The sequence below is a fragment of the Pseudoliparis swirei genome, chromosome 20 (assembly GCF_029220125.1).
Source record: "Pseudoliparis swirei isolate HS2019 ecotype Mariana Trench chromosome 20, NWPU_hadal_v1, whole genome shotgun sequence".
NCBI lineage: Eukaryota > Metazoa > Chordata > Actinopteri > Perciformes > Liparidae > Pseudoliparis > Pseudoliparis swirei.
This window is the reverse complement of record NC_079407.1, coordinates 7,364,976-7,385,927: the sequence shown is the minus strand read 5'-3', so window position 1 is coordinate 7,385,927 and position 20,952 is coordinate 7,364,976. Positions and strand designations below refer to the sequence as shown.

At 41.3% G+C, this 20,952-nt stretch overlaps 1 protein-coding gene across 6 annotated transcripts in view; it reads left to right on the top strand.

Annotated features, from left to right (window-relative positions):
* Positions 1-20,952, top strand: part of dscamb (Down syndrome cell adhesion molecule b) — a 111,828-nt gene that overhangs the window by 82,118 nt on the left and 8,758 nt on the right. Inside the window, exons 12-31 of one of the 6 annotated variants that reach the window (XM_056440580.1) lie at positions 4,850-5,046; positions 5,425-5,521; positions 5,784-5,912; positions 6,035-6,202; positions 7,047-7,117; positions 7,551-7,794; positions 8,985-9,131; positions 10,461-10,616; positions 10,958-11,097; positions 11,330-11,483; positions 11,857-11,974; positions 12,098-12,264; positions 13,148-13,246; positions 14,433-14,621; positions 15,072-15,362; positions 16,874-17,050; positions 17,473-17,503; positions 17,752-17,867; positions 18,003-18,167; positions 20,546-20,746. In XM_056440580.1, the coding sequence (XP_056296555.1) occupies positions 4,850-5,046; positions 5,425-5,521; positions 5,784-5,912; positions 6,035-6,202; positions 7,047-7,117; positions 7,551-7,794; positions 8,985-9,131; positions 10,461-10,616; positions 10,958-11,097; positions 11,330-11,483; positions 11,857-11,974; positions 12,098-12,264; positions 13,148-13,246; positions 14,433-14,621; positions 15,072-15,362; positions 16,874-17,050; positions 17,473-17,503; positions 17,752-17,867; positions 18,003-18,167; positions 20,546-20,746 (3,057 nt within the window). Of the gene's footprint in view, positions 1-4,849; positions 5,047-5,424; positions 5,522-5,783; positions 5,913-6,034; positions 6,203-7,046; positions 7,118-7,550; positions 7,795-8,984; positions 9,132-10,460; positions 10,617-10,957; positions 11,098-11,164; positions 11,250-11,329; positions 11,484-11,856; positions 11,975-12,097; positions 12,265-13,147; positions 13,247-14,432; positions 14,622-15,071; positions 15,363-16,873; positions 17,051-17,472; positions 17,504-17,751; positions 17,868-18,002; positions 18,168-20,545; positions 20,747-20,952 lie in introns of those variants that run through there. The other 5 variants (XM_056440581.1, XM_056440582.1, XM_056440584.1 and 2 more) reach the window with 5 other exon arrangements.

The window sequence follows — 20,952 nt, the reverse complement described above, 5'->3', positions numbered from 1 at the left end:
CATCAACCAAGCAATTATGGGCTATCAAAAAGAATAGGTTTAGCCCGGGGCCCTGCACGGTAGGTGCATAGAGATGAGGTGAGGCCTCACCTCCGCCTGGGCCGCTGGAGCACAACAAAGACCGCCCAAGATCGCAGGACATTTTAGATGCTGTGCTCTGTGTCGCATGGTAGCGAAGTAGAATACGCGGACATTTAACATGTCTCATTCTCACATATGCACTCGCACACAAACACACACACACACACATATGGTAACAGGCGGAATGAACCTTCTATTCAAATGTGCATATTCGTATTGACAAGCCTGTGCTCATACAACATCTTTTAACAGTCATACTTTCCCACAGAAACACGTACACACAGACAGATACACACACTGAGTCCTGCGTTCTGCCCTTTCTCTCTCGATGAGCAAACACAAGCTTCGTCCGTGTTAGAGCCGCCGATTTAGATGGAGAAAATAGCCCCCGTTAAGGAGCAATAACATTTAGAGAAGGGGCTGAGAAGAATCTTTTAATAGGACTCACTTAAAATTCATAGTTGCTATGCAAAATATATCAGTGATTTCCTGCGTGGGGGCAACGGAAAAGGGGATGATGGTGTGGGGAGCCAGGGAGAGGGAGGGGCTGCGAGTGAATAAGTGATGAGGTTTAAACGTTGGCAATCCCAAGTCTGACACATTTCATAATGCCGGGGGTGGGCTGGGGCTGAAGGTGCACGTACGCGCACAGGCCTCAACTGTGCACACAAACACCCCCCACACCCACACACACACACACACACACACACACACACGTAACACTCCCTTTTGATTTGTGTTGGTTGCATCAAAGACAGAAATGTTTATTCTTGTTTTTAATTTACTGTACACACTGAAACAGCGACTATCTGTTATTGTCAGATATTCATTTATCACAGACATATTGATGATATCCGTGTAAAGACATGTTTTAGCTAAGCCAGTAGCATTTTAACCATCATACAAGCTAAACATCGGCATGTCAGCAGCGTCGTTGTGAGCTTGTGAGCGAGCTCTTGTTAGCATGTAGCTCAAAGCAACTCTACATCCTCACAGAGCTGCTTGAAGAGCGTCAGACGCTCAGTCTTGTTTAAACTCATAAATATCGGAATCAGAAAAAACAAAAAAAGCATGCTCTAATGCACATGCATGCACATTCTCTACAGTGTAGATACATATTCATACTGTTTCCTACCACTGAAATAATAAATAATAGACCAAGAAACAATCCGTAGCATTTTCCAGCCTGCTCGTGCTGCAGAACGAGTGCAGTTTAGCGCGTCAGTACAGTCAGTATAATAAATGATTCATTGCCAATTTAAGTACTTTAATTGACTTGTGATTGTCTAACCTTTCTTGCACTCCCAGTACGGGCAAACTACCAGAATGGCGCCTGTGTGAAGCCAAAACAAATTACTACAAAGTTAACTACACTGCTGTTTTGACCCAGGGGAATACTGTGGGAGGAAGCGTGTGTGTATTTCTAAATCGTGTTTACAGTTGTGTGTGTGTGTGTTTGCAATTCATTCTGTTTTGGTTTGCATCTGTTTGTGCATCCCTATGTTGTTGTTTTCCTTCTTTTTGACAGTGTTTCTACACTTCCACGGTCTCTATATTTGTCTTTGTTTGTGTATTTTCGAATGTGCACAGGTACTGTCGTTATTCTTGCGCGTCTGTATATGTTCGAATGCGTGCGCGTCTGTGTGCGACAACAGCGCGGCCAGCAGACTGGTCTGCTGCGTATGAATAATCAAAGTGGTCTCTCTCATCATTAAATCATCGCTGTCCTGGTGGGAGCCTGAGGAGGGAGACGGAGTGAGAGAGCGAGCGAGCGAGAGGGATCATAGTTAGCGCTGCAGGGGTACATGCTCTCTCTCTCTCCTCCATCGTGTAGCGTGGCTGAGATGTGTCATGAGCACAAGTCTTTTCTGCTCTCTGTGCTTGCCCACTTAGCTCCCACAGACACAGCACAGCCGCTCTCATGCACACACAGTCATGCATATGCACACATAGTACAACACTCATACACATGCACACAGACAGATTATTCAGGAGTGTGCAGTCATTCAATTCAATTCAGTTTATTTGTATAGCCCAATTTCACAAATTACAAATTTGTCTCGGAGTGCTTTACAATCTGTACACATAGACATCCCTGCCCCAAAACCTCGCATCGGATCAGGAAAAACTCCCAAATAACCCTTCAGGGGGAAAAAAAGGGAAGAAACCTTCAGGAGAGCAACAGAGGAGGATCCCTCTCCTAGGATGGACAGATGCAATAGATGTGATGTGTACAGAAGGACAGATTTAGAGTTAAAATACATTCAATGAATATGACAGAGTGTATGAATAGTTCATAGTAGTAGGCATATTCCACGATAGAGACCTCCACGATCCATAAGGCAGATGGCGGTAGAGAGGAGGAGTGGGCGGAGTCTCAACAGTGGGCGGAGTCTCAACAGGACAGTGGCGTAGTTGGTAGCAGGAATTCCACGACCCAGACCTCGATGATCCATCAGGCAGATAGGATCTATGCCGTCTCATAGGGTCCGATGACCCCATGAGACGTGAAGTCAAAAGGACTCCGGGGAGAAAGCAGAGTTAGTAACGTGTGATTGACAGATGAAAATTCATCCCTAAGGAGAGAAAGGAGAGAAAAAAAGAGGAGATAGGTACTCAGTGCATCCTAAAACGTCCCCCGGCAGCTATAAGCCTATAGCAGCATATCAAGGGGCTGGACCAGGTGAACCTGATTCAGCCCTAACTATAAGCTCTGTCAAAGAGGAAAGTCTTAAGTCTACTCTTAAATGAGGTGACTGTGTCTGCCTCCCGGACTGAAATTGGAAGTGTTTGAGTGTTTGAGTCATGCACACACTGACTCAAACACACATATCGCATCTCTTCTTGGAGGACAGGTCCTTCCGGCCTTCTCTGGCCCAAGTACCTGCCACATGTAGCCACTAGCCGCCACCACTGTTCTTTTCAAGAACACAGTTTTCACCATAGCACATATTTATTTCAGCTGGAAACCTTCTAATAAACATATGGGAATAAACACCGGCCTGTTTAATAGAGTAACTGACTGATTAAAGCCTCTCTAATCAGTATCAGTAAAAGTTGTCACTCGTACTTTAAAGCCACAGCTGTTTTCAGTGGAGAGGAAAACGCCAAAAGCGACTTTACAGTAAAGAAATTAAAGTGTCTAGCTGGTGAACAAAGTGGAGCATTTAAGCTGAGGAGACAAATATTTATTTTTGCACATTGCCATATCTAAAAGGAGAGTGAATGTTAGACTCACATCTATCAGGTGCACAAAAACAGGACTCCAAATGAATGAACATGTTGCTCTGGATATGCTGATGTGTAAAGAAGCAGCTGTTTGCCCCATCAACTTTAAAAGGGTGACGATATGTCAGCGGTGTGTTTATAGCTCGACTGCACTGTCCCCGAGTGGCCAAAATGTTAATAAAAGATCATTTATTTAGTATGAGTAAGATTTTGAAAAAATGTTAAACTCTTTTTGCGCTGACGTTTCCACTATATTCAGACTTTTTATAGACAAAACAATTCTGTGATTAATATGTAAAAAAAAAAAAAAAAAATCCACAGATGAATCATCAATTATTTATTTAAATCCTTAGTTTAAGGTAGTGGCTTTAGGAGACTGTTGCGAACAAATTAATTTCTACAAGTATTAAAAATGTGTTATTTAAGAAAATAAATATTTTTTAAACAAGATTATTGTAGAGGCAATTTTATTTATTATACAATGTATGGGTAACATTGAATTGGTAATATTAAAATATGTTCGAGACAATATTTTCTGGCTTTTTCTGACCATTTATGATTACAGATATGCAGTGTTTCTTTTCCTTGTGCAATTTAGAGACTGATTGTTGCATATCAATGAATGGCATCCTGGCCATTATACAATATCAGAACTTGGGGAATTTAAATAGCATTTGTTGCAGGGAGCTTTGAATGGATTCACAGGATTATTTTTGCAACATATTCGTTCAGTCCGCTCAAACCGCAGAAGGCGATATGAGGTATTCTAGCTTCACACTGCAGAGATCATTGTTCTCTGAGCAGCACCTGGAAGTTTCTGTGAGTGTTGTAATGGGGAGACAGCTTCATGCCAGTAGAGAGAAAAAGACAGACGCAAAGAAAGTGTGAGTATGAGAACAGTGTGAGTACAGACTGAGTAGTCTGGGTGAGAGACGTTCACAACACATAGTCGTTCTGCTGAACGGCACACACACACACACACACAGGAGATGTGTTGCGAATGAGCCTGGTGTGCGGTTACGGCGTAGAGCCAGACCGGCTCCACGCTCAGACCGATGGGAGTTCAGTTAGGAGTCACCACTTTCTTCTCCGTTCCTCATCCTCAGAATGCAGCACGATACCGCTCGCTGGCACTATCAAAGCAGGCACAGGCTTACCTGAAGGGCTGCGTTTCAATCTCTAAGTATTGTGGGAGACAGGTAGACTCAGAAATGAGTTCAAGATGGTCCCTGCAGTGTTTAAGTGGTTTGTCATAATTGTCAGAGAAAAAGAGAGAGAAAAAAGAAAAGGAGTTTTCTCAGTATCGGGCAGAAAACACCGTTAGAGAATGCATATGTGATGTGTTACATTTAGATTTCTGTTTTTTAAAATATAATTATGGTTGTTTCCAAAGTGGCCCTTGGTGGAAGGAAAAGTAGATAAACTGTTTGTTGTCTCTATAATTGTCTAATCACATCTTCAGCACCAAATGTGCAAAGTATACGTTTGAACTAATTCATTTTTCTCTTTTGTTTCTATTCTTACTCTCTTCCCCATCCAGTCCCAGCGATGATCACCTCCTACCCCAACACCACGCTGGCCACGCAGGGCGAGGAGAAGAAGATGAGCTGCATTGCTCACGGGGAGAAACCCATCATGGTGCGTTGGGAGAAAGAAGAACGCATCATCAACCCGGAGACCAGCCGATACGTGGTCACCGTCAAAGAGGTGACCGACGAGGTCATCTCTACGCTTATGGTGAGTGCTCAGCATCACTGTCATGCATACATGTTTTAAATCTCCTTTTAGGGAGTTCACAACCGTCATTTTTAACAATGTTGTATCGATGCATATGGAAAGCAGAGAGGGAGAAAGAGTAGGAAAGACATTACAGTTTAAAATATTAAAGAGCTCCCTTTCAGTCCAATTCCATGGTAATGCCTTGAGATCATTTTGTAGTTAAGGGTCCAACATGGGTCAGATTGAAATGGATTTGTCCTCCTCTCTTATAGAGGATGGGAATATTTAAGTTGCCCTTTCTCCTTTTTCAAAAGTCACATGGCGTGAAACATCATTCTAGATTCCTAACTGTATCCCTGCCCCCTAATTGCCTGCACCCGTTGTGTCTCTCTGTAGATTATGCCAACTGTTCGTGAGGACTCAGGTTTCTTCTCCTGTCATGCCATCAACTCCTTCGGTGAGGACCGAGGCATCATACAGCTGACAGTGCAAGGTGAGACTCAGTTCAGCCAGAGGCTTTTTCACTGGGTCTGTTTCAAAGAAACCCCCATCAGGACCAGTAAAGTTTTCTATCCTTTATTACTTTAATACACTAATTTATTCATTTAATTGCCGCACAGTGTGACTCTTATCCATAAACTTTCACAGGGGAAATCTCAGACGGGGTAAAAGCGATCCGTCCGTCTGGTCTCGTGCGATCGTGTTCTATTTCAGGACGACCGGGTTAACTCCGTTGGGTTCACTCTATTCCTCAGAAGCGCCCGACCCTCCAGAGGTGGAGATCCGCGAGGTAAAAGATCGGACCATAGCTCTCCGCTGGACCATGGGTTTTGATGGCAACAGCCCCATCACAGGATATGATATTGAATGCAAGAACAAATCAGGTAGACACAAGTTGAAGAAACGAGGGGTTAATATCATGACTGTGTAACAATTGCTGAACAATTACTTTACAGCAAACAGGAAAGCCAGATGGTAATATCCATTCTCCCCCTGTTTGTTCTAGCGTCATGGCTATCAGCCCAGGTAACCAAAGATGTGTCACCGCAGCTCAACCAGGCCACGATTATTGACCTGCACCCTTCTTCCACTTACAACATCCGCCTGGTCGCCAAGAACATCATCGGCAACAGCAACCCTAGCAACGAGCTCACCATCACCACCGATGAAGCAGGTAACCAAGAGTCGCGTGGCATTTTGTACAGTTTGACCTCATTTCAACACAAAGTTAACAGCAAGAAGAGAATTGTTACTGAAAAAAACATCTGAAAAAACAAAAAAACATCTGAACATTGCAAACAGAATGGAAGTACAGTGCTGGTGCAATTACTTTCCCGAGAACATAAAATTAAACTCCCCTTTCTCCATATCACACTCTTGTTAATTTGGCTATTATTAACTTTACACTGTCACTAAGATTCATTGTAATAATTCATCTCTGCTCTGTAGAGAAATGACACTTCATCCGAATGCGGGTTTGGAATGAAACTCACCTTTAGTGTCTATTTCTTCCTCCCGGCCGCTCACGGCAGTTGAGTCATCTTCCACATAATTATTTTATGGTTGTTGGAAATGGAGGCTATCGACTTTTACACGTGGGGAAACCGATCAGTTCACTGTTGCTTTTAGTCGGCTCTATCAGTGTTCACTTATCTTCTATTGCCTATAATGATCCCCCCGCAGGCATACCAGCACATTAAAATGCCCCATTTGACTGGATTCATTGCTAAAACAAAGTCATAAACTTCAAATTAAATAAAACATGTATCATTTCTCACATTATTTTAAAGGTTAAAGTTGATGACATTTTTTTAAATTAGCATTAAGTTGAGGTGGAAGCTGCAAAGTACGTGAATGAGCAAGTGCACCGAAATACATTCTCAACTCAACAGCACTATCTAGTGGAAGTGAACGTGACACCAGGGGACTGTTCTGTCTGGTGGGTCGTCTCTTCCATTGTGATTACATTGTGTGAATACAAGCATGCAGTCATGATGAATGATGTGCTTTATGTGCAGCTCCTGACGGCCCACCACAGGATGTCATTTTGGAGCCCACCTCCCCACAGAGCATCAAAGTTTCCTGGAGGGTAAAGTCCAAACTTTGTGTCTATTACTGATGAGCTGCAGCAATGGAATCATTATTCGGAAGTAGACATTAAAGGGTCAGAAAAACACAAAGAGATGACTTTCTCTCTCTTTGCAGTTGTTGGTATCATAATCATAATAATGTTAATAGTTGAAAATCGGAGACTTTTCATTGCTAAACATGCTTCGTTCTCCATCAGTAGCGTTTGTTTTATTTGATTTCATTATTTTATTTGGATCCTTTAAAGGCTAGCAACCACTTTGCGAATCCTAATCATGATATGAATACAGAATACATGCAAGCATTTGCATGAACATTCTTATATATCAGTGTTCTGTTTGCTTTAGATTTGGTATTTAATGTTTGAGTTTGTGCTAAAGTCACTCCAGTTTATGTACTACTTTACGTTTCCTCTCTTCATTATCGTCTTGCAGTCTCCCCAGAAGCACCTGCAGAACGGAGTGATCCGCGGCTTCCAGGTGGGCTACAGGGAGTACAGCCCCGGCGGCAGCCACCAGTTCACCATCATCAGCCTGGACATCACAGGAGACATCACAGAGAGCATCTTGCTGGACGACCTGAAGAAGTTCACTCAGTACAGCGTGGTGGTGCAGGCTGCCAATAGGGCTGGCACCGGGCCTTCTTCACAGCAAGTCGTCATCAAAACCCTGGAGGATGGTAAGGAAGGGGGTGCGTGGGTGGATCTGACGTGTTATATATGTGTTACTGTAAACGTACATGTATCCAAGACAACGTGTCCCTGTTGAGGATCTTATATACTACTATATGTAGTTTTTTAAAAACTACTTGCTGTTTGACTTGTTATTTGGAACCACGTCTCTGTTACGACCACCTTTGAGATGCAATGGCTCTCAACAAATCTCTACTATATTCTTGTGGAAAGACTTCCCTCTACTGGACATTTGGAGAATAACATCAGACAACAGATTTAGGCAGAATTGTCTTTAATTAAAGAGGACATCCCGGCTGATTTTACAAAATATAGTGTCCCTTCTTGGTTTTTTTCATAGAAAATATATATTTCTATTCTTTATTTACAATAAATTATAAATTGGAAGAAAAAAAGAAAAAAATGTATCCAACTTAATTGCACTGCTTCACAAAAACATGTCTTTAACATGCTGAACAATGATGTAATGCTAATCTTTAGCATTTGAAAAAAAATTATACATACACTACCGTTCAAAAGTTTGGGGTCACTTAGAAATGTCTTTATTTTTCAAAGAAAAGCACTGTTTTTTCAATAAAGATCACATTAATCAAAAATACACACTATACATTGTTAATGTGGTAAATGACTATTCTAGGTGGAAACGTCTGGTTTCTAATGAAATATCTCCATAGGTGTATAGAGTCCCATTTCCATCAACTATCACTCCAGTGTTCTAATGGTACATTGTGTTTGCTAATCGCCTTAGAAGACTAATATCTGATTAGAAAATCCTTGTGCAATTATGTTAGCACAGCTGAAAACAGTTATGCTGGTGATATAAGCGATACAACTGGCCTTCCTTTGAGCTTGAAGTTTGAAGAAAAAATTTAATACTTCAAATATTAATCATTATTTCTAACCTTGTCAATGTCTTGACTATATTTTCTATTCAATTTTCAATTCATTTGAGAAATAAAAGTGAGTTTTCATGGAAGACACGAAATTGTCTGGATGACCCCAAACTTTTGAATGGTAGTGTATATATAGTTTATTAAGATATTTACTCTAAATAAAGGGGACAAGGATGCAAGTGCTGTTTCATTGTTTGAAATGGAAAAATTTATCCAAACAAATGTTCCAGATGTGAGATTTGGTGTCAGCAGTTCATTTTTAAACGTATGTGTGTCTCTGATAGTGCCGTCTCGGCCTCCTGAAAACGTCTTGGCTGTGGCAAAGTCCCCGGAGGTGATCTCGCTCTCCTGGATGCCGCTACCCCGAGAGGCTCTCAATGGAAACCTGCAGGGATACAGAGTCATCTACTGGGCCAACCTGCCTGACGGAGGTATCACCATCACCCACACAATGATATGATTTATTAATCGATGCAGTTTCATTTCATTCAAGTCCATTGTTTACTTCACCTGATCAATAATTCATGTTTGTATTGCTGTTGCTTCTCACTGTTGATCCACTAGGGGATGCTGTGGTGTTGTTGGTAATACTGTAATATGCTGTTGTGAGTTGAAGAGGTGGCATAGTGTGTTCTTCATATGAATTAGCACCATTTTTAGATATAAACAGTTATTTGCTGATAAACAGAAGTTGATCTTAGCGGAGCAATTGGAGCATATTCTCCTGTTTATCTGACTTTATCGTTTGTGTGTAATTTCCAGCAACTTATTTGCACTAATATACAATTTTGATTGACGTTTTAATCTACATACTTGATGAACAACATCAGATTTTTCAATTGATAGTATGAGATGGTGCTGAACAACAGTGGAAATATAAAGTCTGCATTGCACAGGGGGAATGTGTGTGGCTCTTCCTGTAAACGTATAACACTCTTTAAAGCAGCGAACCAAACCTGCAGTCTAGCTGGTCTCCATCAATAATTCACAATGCAATAACTCAGTGAGGCCCATTGCCTCAGAGTGACAGGATATAAGGGAGTAGAGATGGGGAGAGAGACATCAGAGTAGTTATGAAAAGTACAATCTCGTTATACCTGTTTTTATCATTTTTGTTTTTAAAATACTTAATTATGCAGAGGAGCGCCTCTCATATACACTACCGTTCAAAAGTTTGGGGTCATCCAGACAATTTCGTGTCTTCCATGAAAACTCACTTTTATTTATCAAATGAATTGAAAATTGAATAGAAAATATAGTCAAGACATTGACAAGGTTAGAAATAATGATTAATATTTGAAGTATTAATTTTGTTCTTCAAACTTCAAGCTCAAAGGAAGGCCAGTTGTATAGTTTATATCACCAGCATAACTGTTTTCAGCTGTGCTAACATAATTGCACAAGGGTTTTCTAATCAGATATTAGTCTTCTAAGGCGATTAGCAAACACAATGTACTATTAGAACACTGGAGTGATAGTTGATGGAAATGGGCCTCTATACACCTATGGAGATATTTCATTAGAAACCAGACGTTTCCACCTAGAATAGTCATTTACCACATTAACAATGTATAGTGTGTATTTTTGATTAATGTTATCTTTCTTGAAAAAACAGTGCTTTTCTTTGAAAAATAAAGACATTTCTAAATGACCCCAAACTTTTGAACGGTAGTGTATTTTCTGTGGAGTAAAAGTTGATATTTAATTGCAGGTAACTAATATTTGGATAACTTATACATGTTTCTCCTATCCTGTGTCAGAACTGGGAGAAATCAGGAATGTGACCACCAATCAGCCGTCTCTGGAGCTGGACGGATTGGAGAAGTACACCAACTACAGCATCCAGGTCTTAGCCTTCACCAACGCTGGAGATGGTGTCCGCAGTGAACAGATCTACGTCCGCACTAAAGAGGATGGTATGACGCATCACCTGACATAACAGCACACTCAACCTAAAATGTATCTAAGTTCTTACTTGTCAATCATGTCACTCAAAAACACGTAGGACAAAAACAATAGAGTAAAGTCAATATAACATGGTGCAGTGTAGTGGAGGAATGTCTATTGACCGCTTATAACATCATTAATCTTTCCGAGAGTATAAAATAAACCATGGGTATTTAATCTGTTTACGCTTTACATTGATAATAAATCACACGCTGTATTTCAGTGTGATTTATACGTACAGAATAAGATGTATTGAAACTACATATGCATTCATATTCAGTATGTTTGTCTTGGCTCTCTTCATCCCCAGTTCCTGGTCCTCCAGCGGGGGTTAAAGCTGCAGCCTCCAGCAGCTCTGTGGTGTTTGTCTCCTGGCTCCCTCCCCTCAAACTCAACGGCATCATCAGGAAATACATCGTCTTCTGCTCTAACCTGCATCCCATGGTATTCGCATTTGTATACCAAAAGACATTCACTGCTCTTAAAAAAAAAAGTTTGTTTATCATTGCCTGTCCAGGAAGGAGCTCAAACTTTAAGACGTGGCATGCTGCTACGTGACGCTTTGAATCGGACCAACTGCATTTTATGTAAAGCCAACATGTGTAAGCAAATGGCATTCCTCTGGACTTCACTGCTGCTGCCCAATGATACATTAATCTCTCCTCTCTCCTCCGCTTTACAGGTGATGAGCGAGTTTGAGGCGTCTCCAGATGCTTATTTCTACAGGATCCCCAATCTGGCTCGAAACAGGCAGTACAATATCTGGGTGGTGGCTGTGACGGCTGCTGGCCACGGCAACAACAGTGAGAAGATCACAGTGGAGCCTCTGGCTAAAGGTAAACCCCTCCAACGCAGCCGGCCTTGGATGTTGTTCAGAGTCATACAGTCATTTTCATCGAAAGCATTATTATTCATAAGTAGAGAGCTTTTTATTTTTATTTAATCGTATAAAATGGTTTTGCTTAATAGGATTTCTTTTGTCTGAAACATGTAAATTTTTCCAGTATACTTAAAAGTTCGTCGCTCATAACTGCACTGATGTCACTGGAATGTTTTCATTCGTGAACATGCAATGATATTATGTTCTCTTTCTGGCAACAATAACAGATAACAGATACCAAGAATGTGTCAATCACATTAGGTATTTTTGTATGAACCAAAGGAATTTGTAAACCACTGTCTTATTGTATGTGTGTGTGTGTGTTTTAGCTCCAGCCAGGATTTTGACCTTCAATGGGACAGTGACCACTCCCTGGATGAAGGACATTGTTTTACCATGCAAGGCTGTCGGAGACCCTCCTCCCACCATTAAGTGGCTCAAGGGAAAGTAAGTCACACTCAAACAATCGTGTAGTGCTGCTCAGCAAAGATAGCATTTCAAACAACATAGCTGCTTTTCATCATGTCCTGGAGACATTAAGTAATACGCATTGTTCCCGTCTGTCTCCAGCACCAATGGAACTCCCACAACTGTCCTTGTGGATGGTCGTCGTAGTGTCCATGGCAACGGCAGCTTCATCATCCGTACGGTGAAAGCAGAGGATTCTGGGAACTACAGCTGTGTGGCCAGCAACAACTGGGGTTCAGATGAGATCACACTCAACCTGCAGGTCCAAGGCAAGTAGTCTGACACATATGGGAGCCATAATGATGCATACGCTGGCATTTTGAGAGGATCGGGTTTCGTTCCAAGATTCAAGAGAGAAATACGGAGTAGACACTCTGGGGGTCCTTTTGAGCATCAAACTAATAATTTTCTGCATTCTCGTTAATTTTTCCACAATAGTTTATGGTGGAAAATGTCTTTATTGATGTTAAAAATTCAGGCAACTGATGCAATATACGTAATACTTTTTTTTGGGACTAAAATTATTACTAGGGTTCATTCTAAAGTTGCTGTATATTGGTCCCATCCGAAATTCCATGTTATTGGGCTTTGAACTTAAACAGCTGTTAGGTTCCATGATCTTTCTTTGCCCATTATATCTCTAAGCTTTCTACCCTTCTATTATTTCAAATAGAACCTTAAATATGAGGTCAAAAGTAAACCAAAAGATGGTGAACGAAACTTCCTCAACTAGAATGGGCACTCGGTAGAGCGCATACCTTCGCATATCACAAGATTGGGCATTGAATTATGAACATTTTGGCATTAGTTGCATGCCAATTGGATACAAATTGACCGTGCTATGGTAAAAAGAAGATCTTGACCTTGATCTTTGACCCGATTGATCCCAAAATCTAATCAAATGGTCCCCGGATAATAACCAATCATCCCACCAAATTTCATGCGATTCGGTTTAATACTTTTTGTGTTATGCGAGTAACACGCATACAAATAAATAAATAAATACACGGCGATCAAAACATAACCTTCCGCATTTTCAATGCGAAGGTAATAAATGGTCACTCCACCTCGTCCAGGAGTGTGTCCCAATACTGAAAGACCCGAAGCAGTTGAATACGAACACTAACCACACGGTTCACTGTTTGTCCTCAGTCCCTCCTGATCAGCCGCGCCTTACAGTTACCAAGACTACCACCACATCAATCACATTGTCATGGATACCTGGAGACAACGGAGGGAGCTCCATCAGAGGTGAGTGTGACACAGTAGACACACAAACACACACGCACACACACAGCGCAGTGGCCAGTATCATCACAAATTAATGTGCACACACACAAATGTACACAAGTATGCTTCAACAAAATGCCTTCTCCGTTCATTGAAAATATTCACTTGCCTTCAGCTTCCTATGATAACCAATGTCACATCCTCCTTTACTCCGGTCAAACATCCCTATTTTCATTATTTGGTGGTTCGGCCTGAATACTGGATTCCTACAAGCTTGATTAAAAAGCAGCAGGGAAGATTAGGTCCATATAAGTGAGAGATTAAAGCGCTCCATCTTGAAGAAAGAGCAATCACAGTGAGGCTATTTGTGGTGATTCATCATTGCTCCTCATCATCTGCTCCTGCCTTTAGAATTGCAGTCACTGTGAAAGTTGCTCATGATGCCTTCTTTGTGATATTTCTTATTGCTTCCCTGCTCGCAGCATCATCCATCAACAAAATACACACCCGATTGTTAATTTTAGACTTTTGTCCCGATAACAACATTCAAGATGCCCTGAAGATGGATCTGACTTAATTGTGTAATATTAATAACTGTATTCCTGTTAGCAGCTGTAAAAGATTGTAAATTAATACCATGGTTAGTTCAGCTAGAGTCATGTTGGCAGACTTGATCCGGAGAATGCATTTAACACATTTTTAAACAATTAAGTGTTGTTACTAACTGATTTGAGGTATCCATTGTTGTCGTTTTCAGACACAATCATGATGTCCTTCCATATTATTCAAGTCAAATAGAATAAATACATTGAAAAAATTAATATCCACTCATTACCATTCAGATTTTGATCTGAACGGTATCCACAAGTCTAAAATAGCCAGTGTGTGCATGATGTTGGATTTGATCAAATCAAGTTTATTTATAATACACAATCATACACAGTACAACATCCAACAATTGTATATCCTGGTGAATTCCTGCCTCACAAAGTGTGGCTGCAGACTTTTAGTTGTGTTACTCTCTTTAGTCTTCAAACTAAATGTTGTCTTACATCCACTTACAATGAAATGGTGCACTCACATGTAAGTGCATTCATGGAAAGATTTTTCCAGTGGTAATAGTAAAATACCTACAAGACAAGACATATCATTTATTAATGTGGAAATCGATTTGTCTGTATAGTTACTTTCAAATCTTCTGTCTCAGGTTACATCCTGCAGTACTCAGAGGACAACAGTGAGCAGTGGGGCAGTTTTCCCATCAGCCCCAGTGAACGCTCGTACCGTCTGGAGAACCTGAAGTGCGGCACCTGGTACAAATTCACCCTAACGGCCCAGAATGCAGTGGGGCCAGGGCGCATCAGTGAGATCATTGAAGCTAAGACCCATGGGAAAGGTAGGGAACAAAATGCGCCTGTGACGTTTTTTTGTTTTTTCTGTCTCAGCTGTGATAAATAAGGTTGTGTAAGATGATTCATTCATGTTCCCAAAGCCATATTGTGAAAGTCTCTAATAATTCCAGAGGTAGAAAGAATATTATTTCATTTCTCAGCCACTGAAATTTGATGTCATGACACGATGTTATTTTCATTGATCGTAAAAACTCATAACTGACTAACTCAAAAAATAGTGGCAAATTCCAGCGATAAAAGTGGTTATACTCCTCTATAACTCATATTCCTTAGGGCTGGTTCACTGGTATTCATTTATTATCTGACTTTCTTGATGAAAATGTTCCTGTTGGTCGACTGGGAGACATTCAGCCCCACTGTGATCTTAAAACGTAAATGTTGATCTTTGTTTTTTAAAGTTGCAGTTTCACCCGCACTGTCTATCTTCTCCTCAGAGCCGCAGTTTGCCAAAGAACATGAACTCTTCACCAGCATTAACTCCACCAGGGCCAGGCTCAACCTGGTTGGCTGGAACAACGGCGGCTGTCCAATCACTTCCTTCATCCTGGAGTACCGAGCAGTGGACTCGGCCACCTGGACCACTGCCCAGCGCACATCGCTGACCAAGAGCTACATCCTGTATGACTTGCAGGAGGCGACCTGGTACGAACTGCAGATGAAGGTCACCAACAGCGCCGGCTCAGCAGAAAAGAGGATCACCTTCGCTACTCTCAATGCTGACGGAAGTGAGTTTGGATGAAACAGATTGTTACAGAGTTGCACAGACAGTGAGGATCATTGGATGAGGATGAAATGGAAGTATAAGTAGCAACTGTGTGGGAATTTAAGAACGTTTAAAAAAGTCAGTCTAGTTATATTACTCTTAACACTAATGATATGGAACCACTATAAAACCCAACTGAACAAGATGCCAGCCTTGTTTCTTCTTCATTATGTGTCATCAGATTTTATCTGAGCGTCACAGTAGCACTCCAACACAGTTTGGAAGCAAGACACACAATCAGAAGACGAAGAAATAAAACAGAAATTACTCTCTTTTTTATATCACTACAAAACCATCTAAAACAGTTCAGCGCCCTTTAGTATTGGGGACAACTTTTGTTTCGGCATAAAGTGCCACTCTGCAGTTCTGCTACAGCATGTGTTTTTAAGTGTGTGTGTGTGTTTGTGTGTCTGTGTGTGTGTGTGATTTAAGACCGTTTTGTCAGCCTTTGTGCAAATTGACAGGTATTCAGACGACTCAGCTGAGAAGCTAAACAGGGACGGCCTTCAGATTCTCCGCGGGCCACGGTGTAGCTTTATTTGCTTTGGGCTACAGATTGTGTCAGTCATACACAAAGGAAGTGTTTAAGCCTTAAGGAAGGACACTAGATGATGAGAGCTCTGTGGTACACTACAGACGATTCATTAATTTCATGTAAAGGGATTTTTCCGAGATGTGTTAGCTGACTGTCACCATGGTGTGTGTGAGTTGATGTGCTTTTGCTATTGTCAACTCAGCACAGCAGACTAAAAGCACATATTCAGGCTCCCACAAACTGAAAACTTAAAAAACTTCATGTTGCCCTGAACAAAATAATTGGACATCTTTCATCTTCTGCATACATACGTAATACACACATTGAATCTGCTGTTTGTTACATTTTTCACTTCTTCACAATTATTCCGATAATGGAAATTCACCACGATCAACTTAGGGTGAGTCACTACCGAGGAGAAAAACCACAGTGAAGTTGAACAAAGGAAAGTCATGAGGATCACTTAGCAGTGATCCAATAAGTCTGAACAACAGCAATCAAACAATATTAATAAAGCAGCTCCACCGACCAATCTTGATTTGCATGTGAGTGTGTTTATCTTTCTCTGACCAGCCTGATTTGCTTTTTAAGATGTGTAGATCAGCTAGAAGAGATGCCGTTTAAGGGATTTGTATTGTTTGGAGTTCAAGGATTAAAACATACCCCGCACATTAAAATGATAAATGTGGAAAATCAATACACAAAGTATAATTGTTTTACATTTTGCATTCCTACAATCTTTGGTTATGCTGAATGAAACAGATTGTTCTAATATCCTTCACTGACAGGCATCACTGTAATTCAACATTGTTATTTCTAAAAATGAAAAAAGAAAATTGGTTCTGAGCAAATGTTTGACATAAACAGAGGAACGTGAAGAAAAGGCTCTTGATGTCTTGCTAATTACTCATAAATATCTGAATGTCTTTATTTCTTAGGTACCATCCCTCCCCTGCTGAAATCAGGTGATCCCATCTCCGACAACATGTCCGGCAGCGGAGGTCTGAAGATGGTGGTGACCATCACCTCTGTCCTCGTGGTGGCCGTGCTGGTCTTTATCATGCTCATGGTGCTAAAGAGGAGGCGCAGGGAGCAGAGGCTCAAGAGACTCAGAGGTGGGATGCAGATCAAATTACGGTTTATTTGAGATTACCTGCATTTCCTAATGTTTATTAATACTTAGTATTTATTAATACAAGAAGCAGCTACACGTGATTTAGTCCCCGAGCACATACGCATGCTCTTTCCATACAGGTTGAATTGCCGACACACATCCAGTCTATGAGTGCCACCGTGTAATTCACTGCATTACAGTCAAACTGTGTGAAACCACGATGGAAGATAAACTTGTCTCTAAAGTTTGTCTCTTCAGGACAAATATTTGTAATTCATTTGAATTTTTCCAACTCTCGAACAATGCCTCCGTTGCCTTTTTCTAAGTGGAATTATCTGTGATTGTACAGTATGTCGACGGCTGTAGTTTATAAACTAGGACGCTACTATTATGGTATTAACTAGCTCTTTGCTGACTTCACAGATGCCAAAAGCCTGGCAGAAATGCTGATGAGGTATGTATGCTTAATTTTAATTTATGCCCTCTTGTTTTATTTTTAGCAGCGACCATAAATCACAATGTAGACCAGAGTTCCAGTACCTATCAGTCCAAATCTATTACATTGCACTCACAATATGCTGTCCCTCTTGCCTTCTTGCAGCTATACTTATCAACTAAAATGGAATTGAATTAGCATTTCTGCGATACAATGCAAAACCACGCAGCAGAAAAGTAATGAAATTGTATCATTCCTCTGCTCAGTAAGAACACACGGACTCCAGACACAGTGAACAAGCAGCAGCAGACACTAAGAATGCACATCGACATCCCCAGAGCCCAGCTCCTTATCGAGGAGAGGGACACCATGGAGACAATCGGTAGGACGCTCAAAGTGTATTAGAGACCTTTTACTCTTCAGTCACCATATCCATCACACTTATGGCTGACGTAATAGTCTTTCTCTCTGTCTTCCTTCCTGCCTCTAACCTCTTTGCCTATGATTCATCTCTTAGATGACAGGTCCACCGTCCTGTTGACAGACAACGACTTTGGGGATACAAATAAGCAAAAGTCCTCCACAGTGACCCACACAGTCCACTACCAGTCTCTGTCCCAGGCCACTGGACCACTGGTTGACGTGTCCGATGCCAGGCCTGGAACCAGTGAGTCCCACCACCGTCAGTGTTCAACCTTTATTTCCTTTTACTACTAATATTAATATGAGTCTTAGTGTTACTAACAATACTATAATGTTGTAAAAGTGTCTTTGTATTGTTTATCTCTGCAGTCAGTAGTTTTATGTTTATCGATGGATGTCACTTTATAATTACTTTTCCTCAGCACCAATAACATATGGACACTGGTAATTGCGTTTCATTGCACATTCATCTCAGTTTCACGCGAGGCCAACAGCTTTTCTACCTCGTCTTAACGTACTCGTAGCCTGCCTTCATGCAGCATGTGAGCCGCCTTCCAGCAGCGAGATCACAAAGACAGAGCAGCCGTGCTGCAGAGGGGCCTCGGGGGCTTCTGGGGTTTGAGCTCTGCTGAAGCAGAACCGATGAAGAGTAGCGATCTCCCAGCCTCCTCTTGACACCTCCTCACCTGATTGCTGTGCTCCAACTGGCCAGTTGGACCTCAATGCACACATGCACACTCATACACTCACACAAACACGTACACACTCAGATTACTGACGCTCTGAATTTATGTTGTGCAGATGATGTTGAAAGTGGGCCTTTTCCAACCCAAAGAGGCTAACATTCACTTTTGTAATCGTGAATTTCACATAGCAGGTTATCTTGAATGCAGGTTATCTTGAATGGTTTAACCCTTGTGTTGCCTTCGGGTCATTTTGACCCGATTCAATATTTAACCCTCCTGTCGCCTTCGGGTCAATTTGACCCGATTCAATGTTTAATGTCGGTGTTCTTTCGTGAGTCAACAAACAAACATAAAGTACCTCACACTTAAACTTGGAAAACAATATTAATTCTAATAATTTTCTGGAGATTTTAATAGCTGGGGTCATATTGACCTCAAGGGTAAAATATGTTAGTAAATATAAAGGTAACAGGAGGGTTAAACATTGAATCGGGTCATATTGACCCGAAGGCGACAGGAGGGTGAAACATTGAATCGGGTCAAATTGACCCGAAGGCAACACAAGGGTTAAGATGATAATTCTGTGTCTAATTTTACAGAAAGTTTCCAACATATTTGTTCGATAATTTGCTAAATATCACTTCACTAATTAGCATAGCATGCTTTTTCAGTTGATTATCTGCCATCACCAACAGTTTGACCTGTAACACACACATACACACACTTGGCAATGTATAATATAAACACATGCACAGGGCCATGGAGTGACACACGGGCATTTAAACACCAGCGTGTGATTGGTTCGTTTAACCTGGCCAGTGGGGGCGTGAACCCACTTCGCTGACTCATCCCTTTTTTTGGGGCCAACATCTCCATCATTTCATCCCTCCATTCCCCGCTGATAGGATTACTGTCTGGCCTTTTCCAAAGGGTCTCACTCTGATGTGGCCCAGCGGTGCACAGAGCAGCAGCCTGTCTGGGTCGGGCTGAATATGACACTATTTATGTCTATATGGAGACAGTGAGAGCTTAAGATGGATGATAATGTCCTTACAGGGAGCTGTGGGATGGTAATGTTCTGCGTTCGCTGAAGGATTGAACTGTAGATTTGTATCACAGCACAACAGGAAATACATGTATTATCTTGTTTCAGCTATGAATCATGTAGTTTTTGGTTCCTGATGAGCCACATCGAAACAGCTGTTTGCATATGAGCCGTATGAATAATCCAAAATAGAGAAATAAATTTGTCTTTCAACTGAAGGTGGGCGCAAGCTGCTGGAGGACAAATTGTGCTTGTGTGTTTGATCAAGTCTCTACATCTTCCGCCGGAGACTGAAAACACACCTTTTCCGACTATATCTGGATTAAAACACAGATTAGCACTTCAGTGGCACTTAAATAGCACTTACTTATGGTACTTTTGTAGTTCGACTATGTTGAGGAAATGTTACTTCCTGTATTCTTGTTGTTCTTAGTTTGTACTCTAGGTTGAAATGCACTTATTGTAAATCGCTTTGGATAAAAGCGTCTGCTAAATGACATGTAATGTAATAATGTAATGTAATAATCATGCCATCCCTAAAGATGCCATTTTTATTCTGCGCAATTTTTTAAATACAATTCCCTCCCAAAGACTAATTCAATTCTCACTCTAATCACTTTGATTAAAACAGTTTATACTATCCAATCCCAGGTACACATCGACTCTCATTGCTTATGAAAGTAGTAATTTTTTTCTCTTTTATTCAAACACTAATAACAATTTATTCATAGAAAAAAGGTTCTCAGACTTGAACTTTGAGCTAGATCCCAGACAAACAGAGTTGTTTTAAATAGTAAAAATGCGAGTTAATGTTGTGTCACAGGACTTAGACTGATATTCATTAAACTGAAAAATGTCGTTTTTAGCACCGTTCACCCACAATTCATCCTGTTCCCTCCTCACCAGATCCCACTGCCAGACGCACTGCCAAAGCTGGTCCTGTCGCGGCACGGAGCCGCTACGCCAGCCAGTGGACCCTGAACCGGCCGCACCCCACCAGCTCCTCACACACCCTCACCACTGACTGGAGGTTGCCTACGCCACGCGCCACCGGATCTGTGGACAAGGAGAGCGACAGCTACAGTGTCAGCCCCTCACAGGACACAGGTAGAGTAGAGCAGGGTGGCCGTCACAGCGTTTTTTTTATTTTTTATGAATAATTCCGGTTAGACAGTTGTGTGTGATGGAAATCATGTTGCTTTTGTGACATTGTCAAGTGTGACAATGATCTGCATGACTGCCACACGAGGTTCTGTGCAATCCAAAACACATTGGCCGTAGATTTTTCCATTTAAAAATGCAATTTTGGGGCG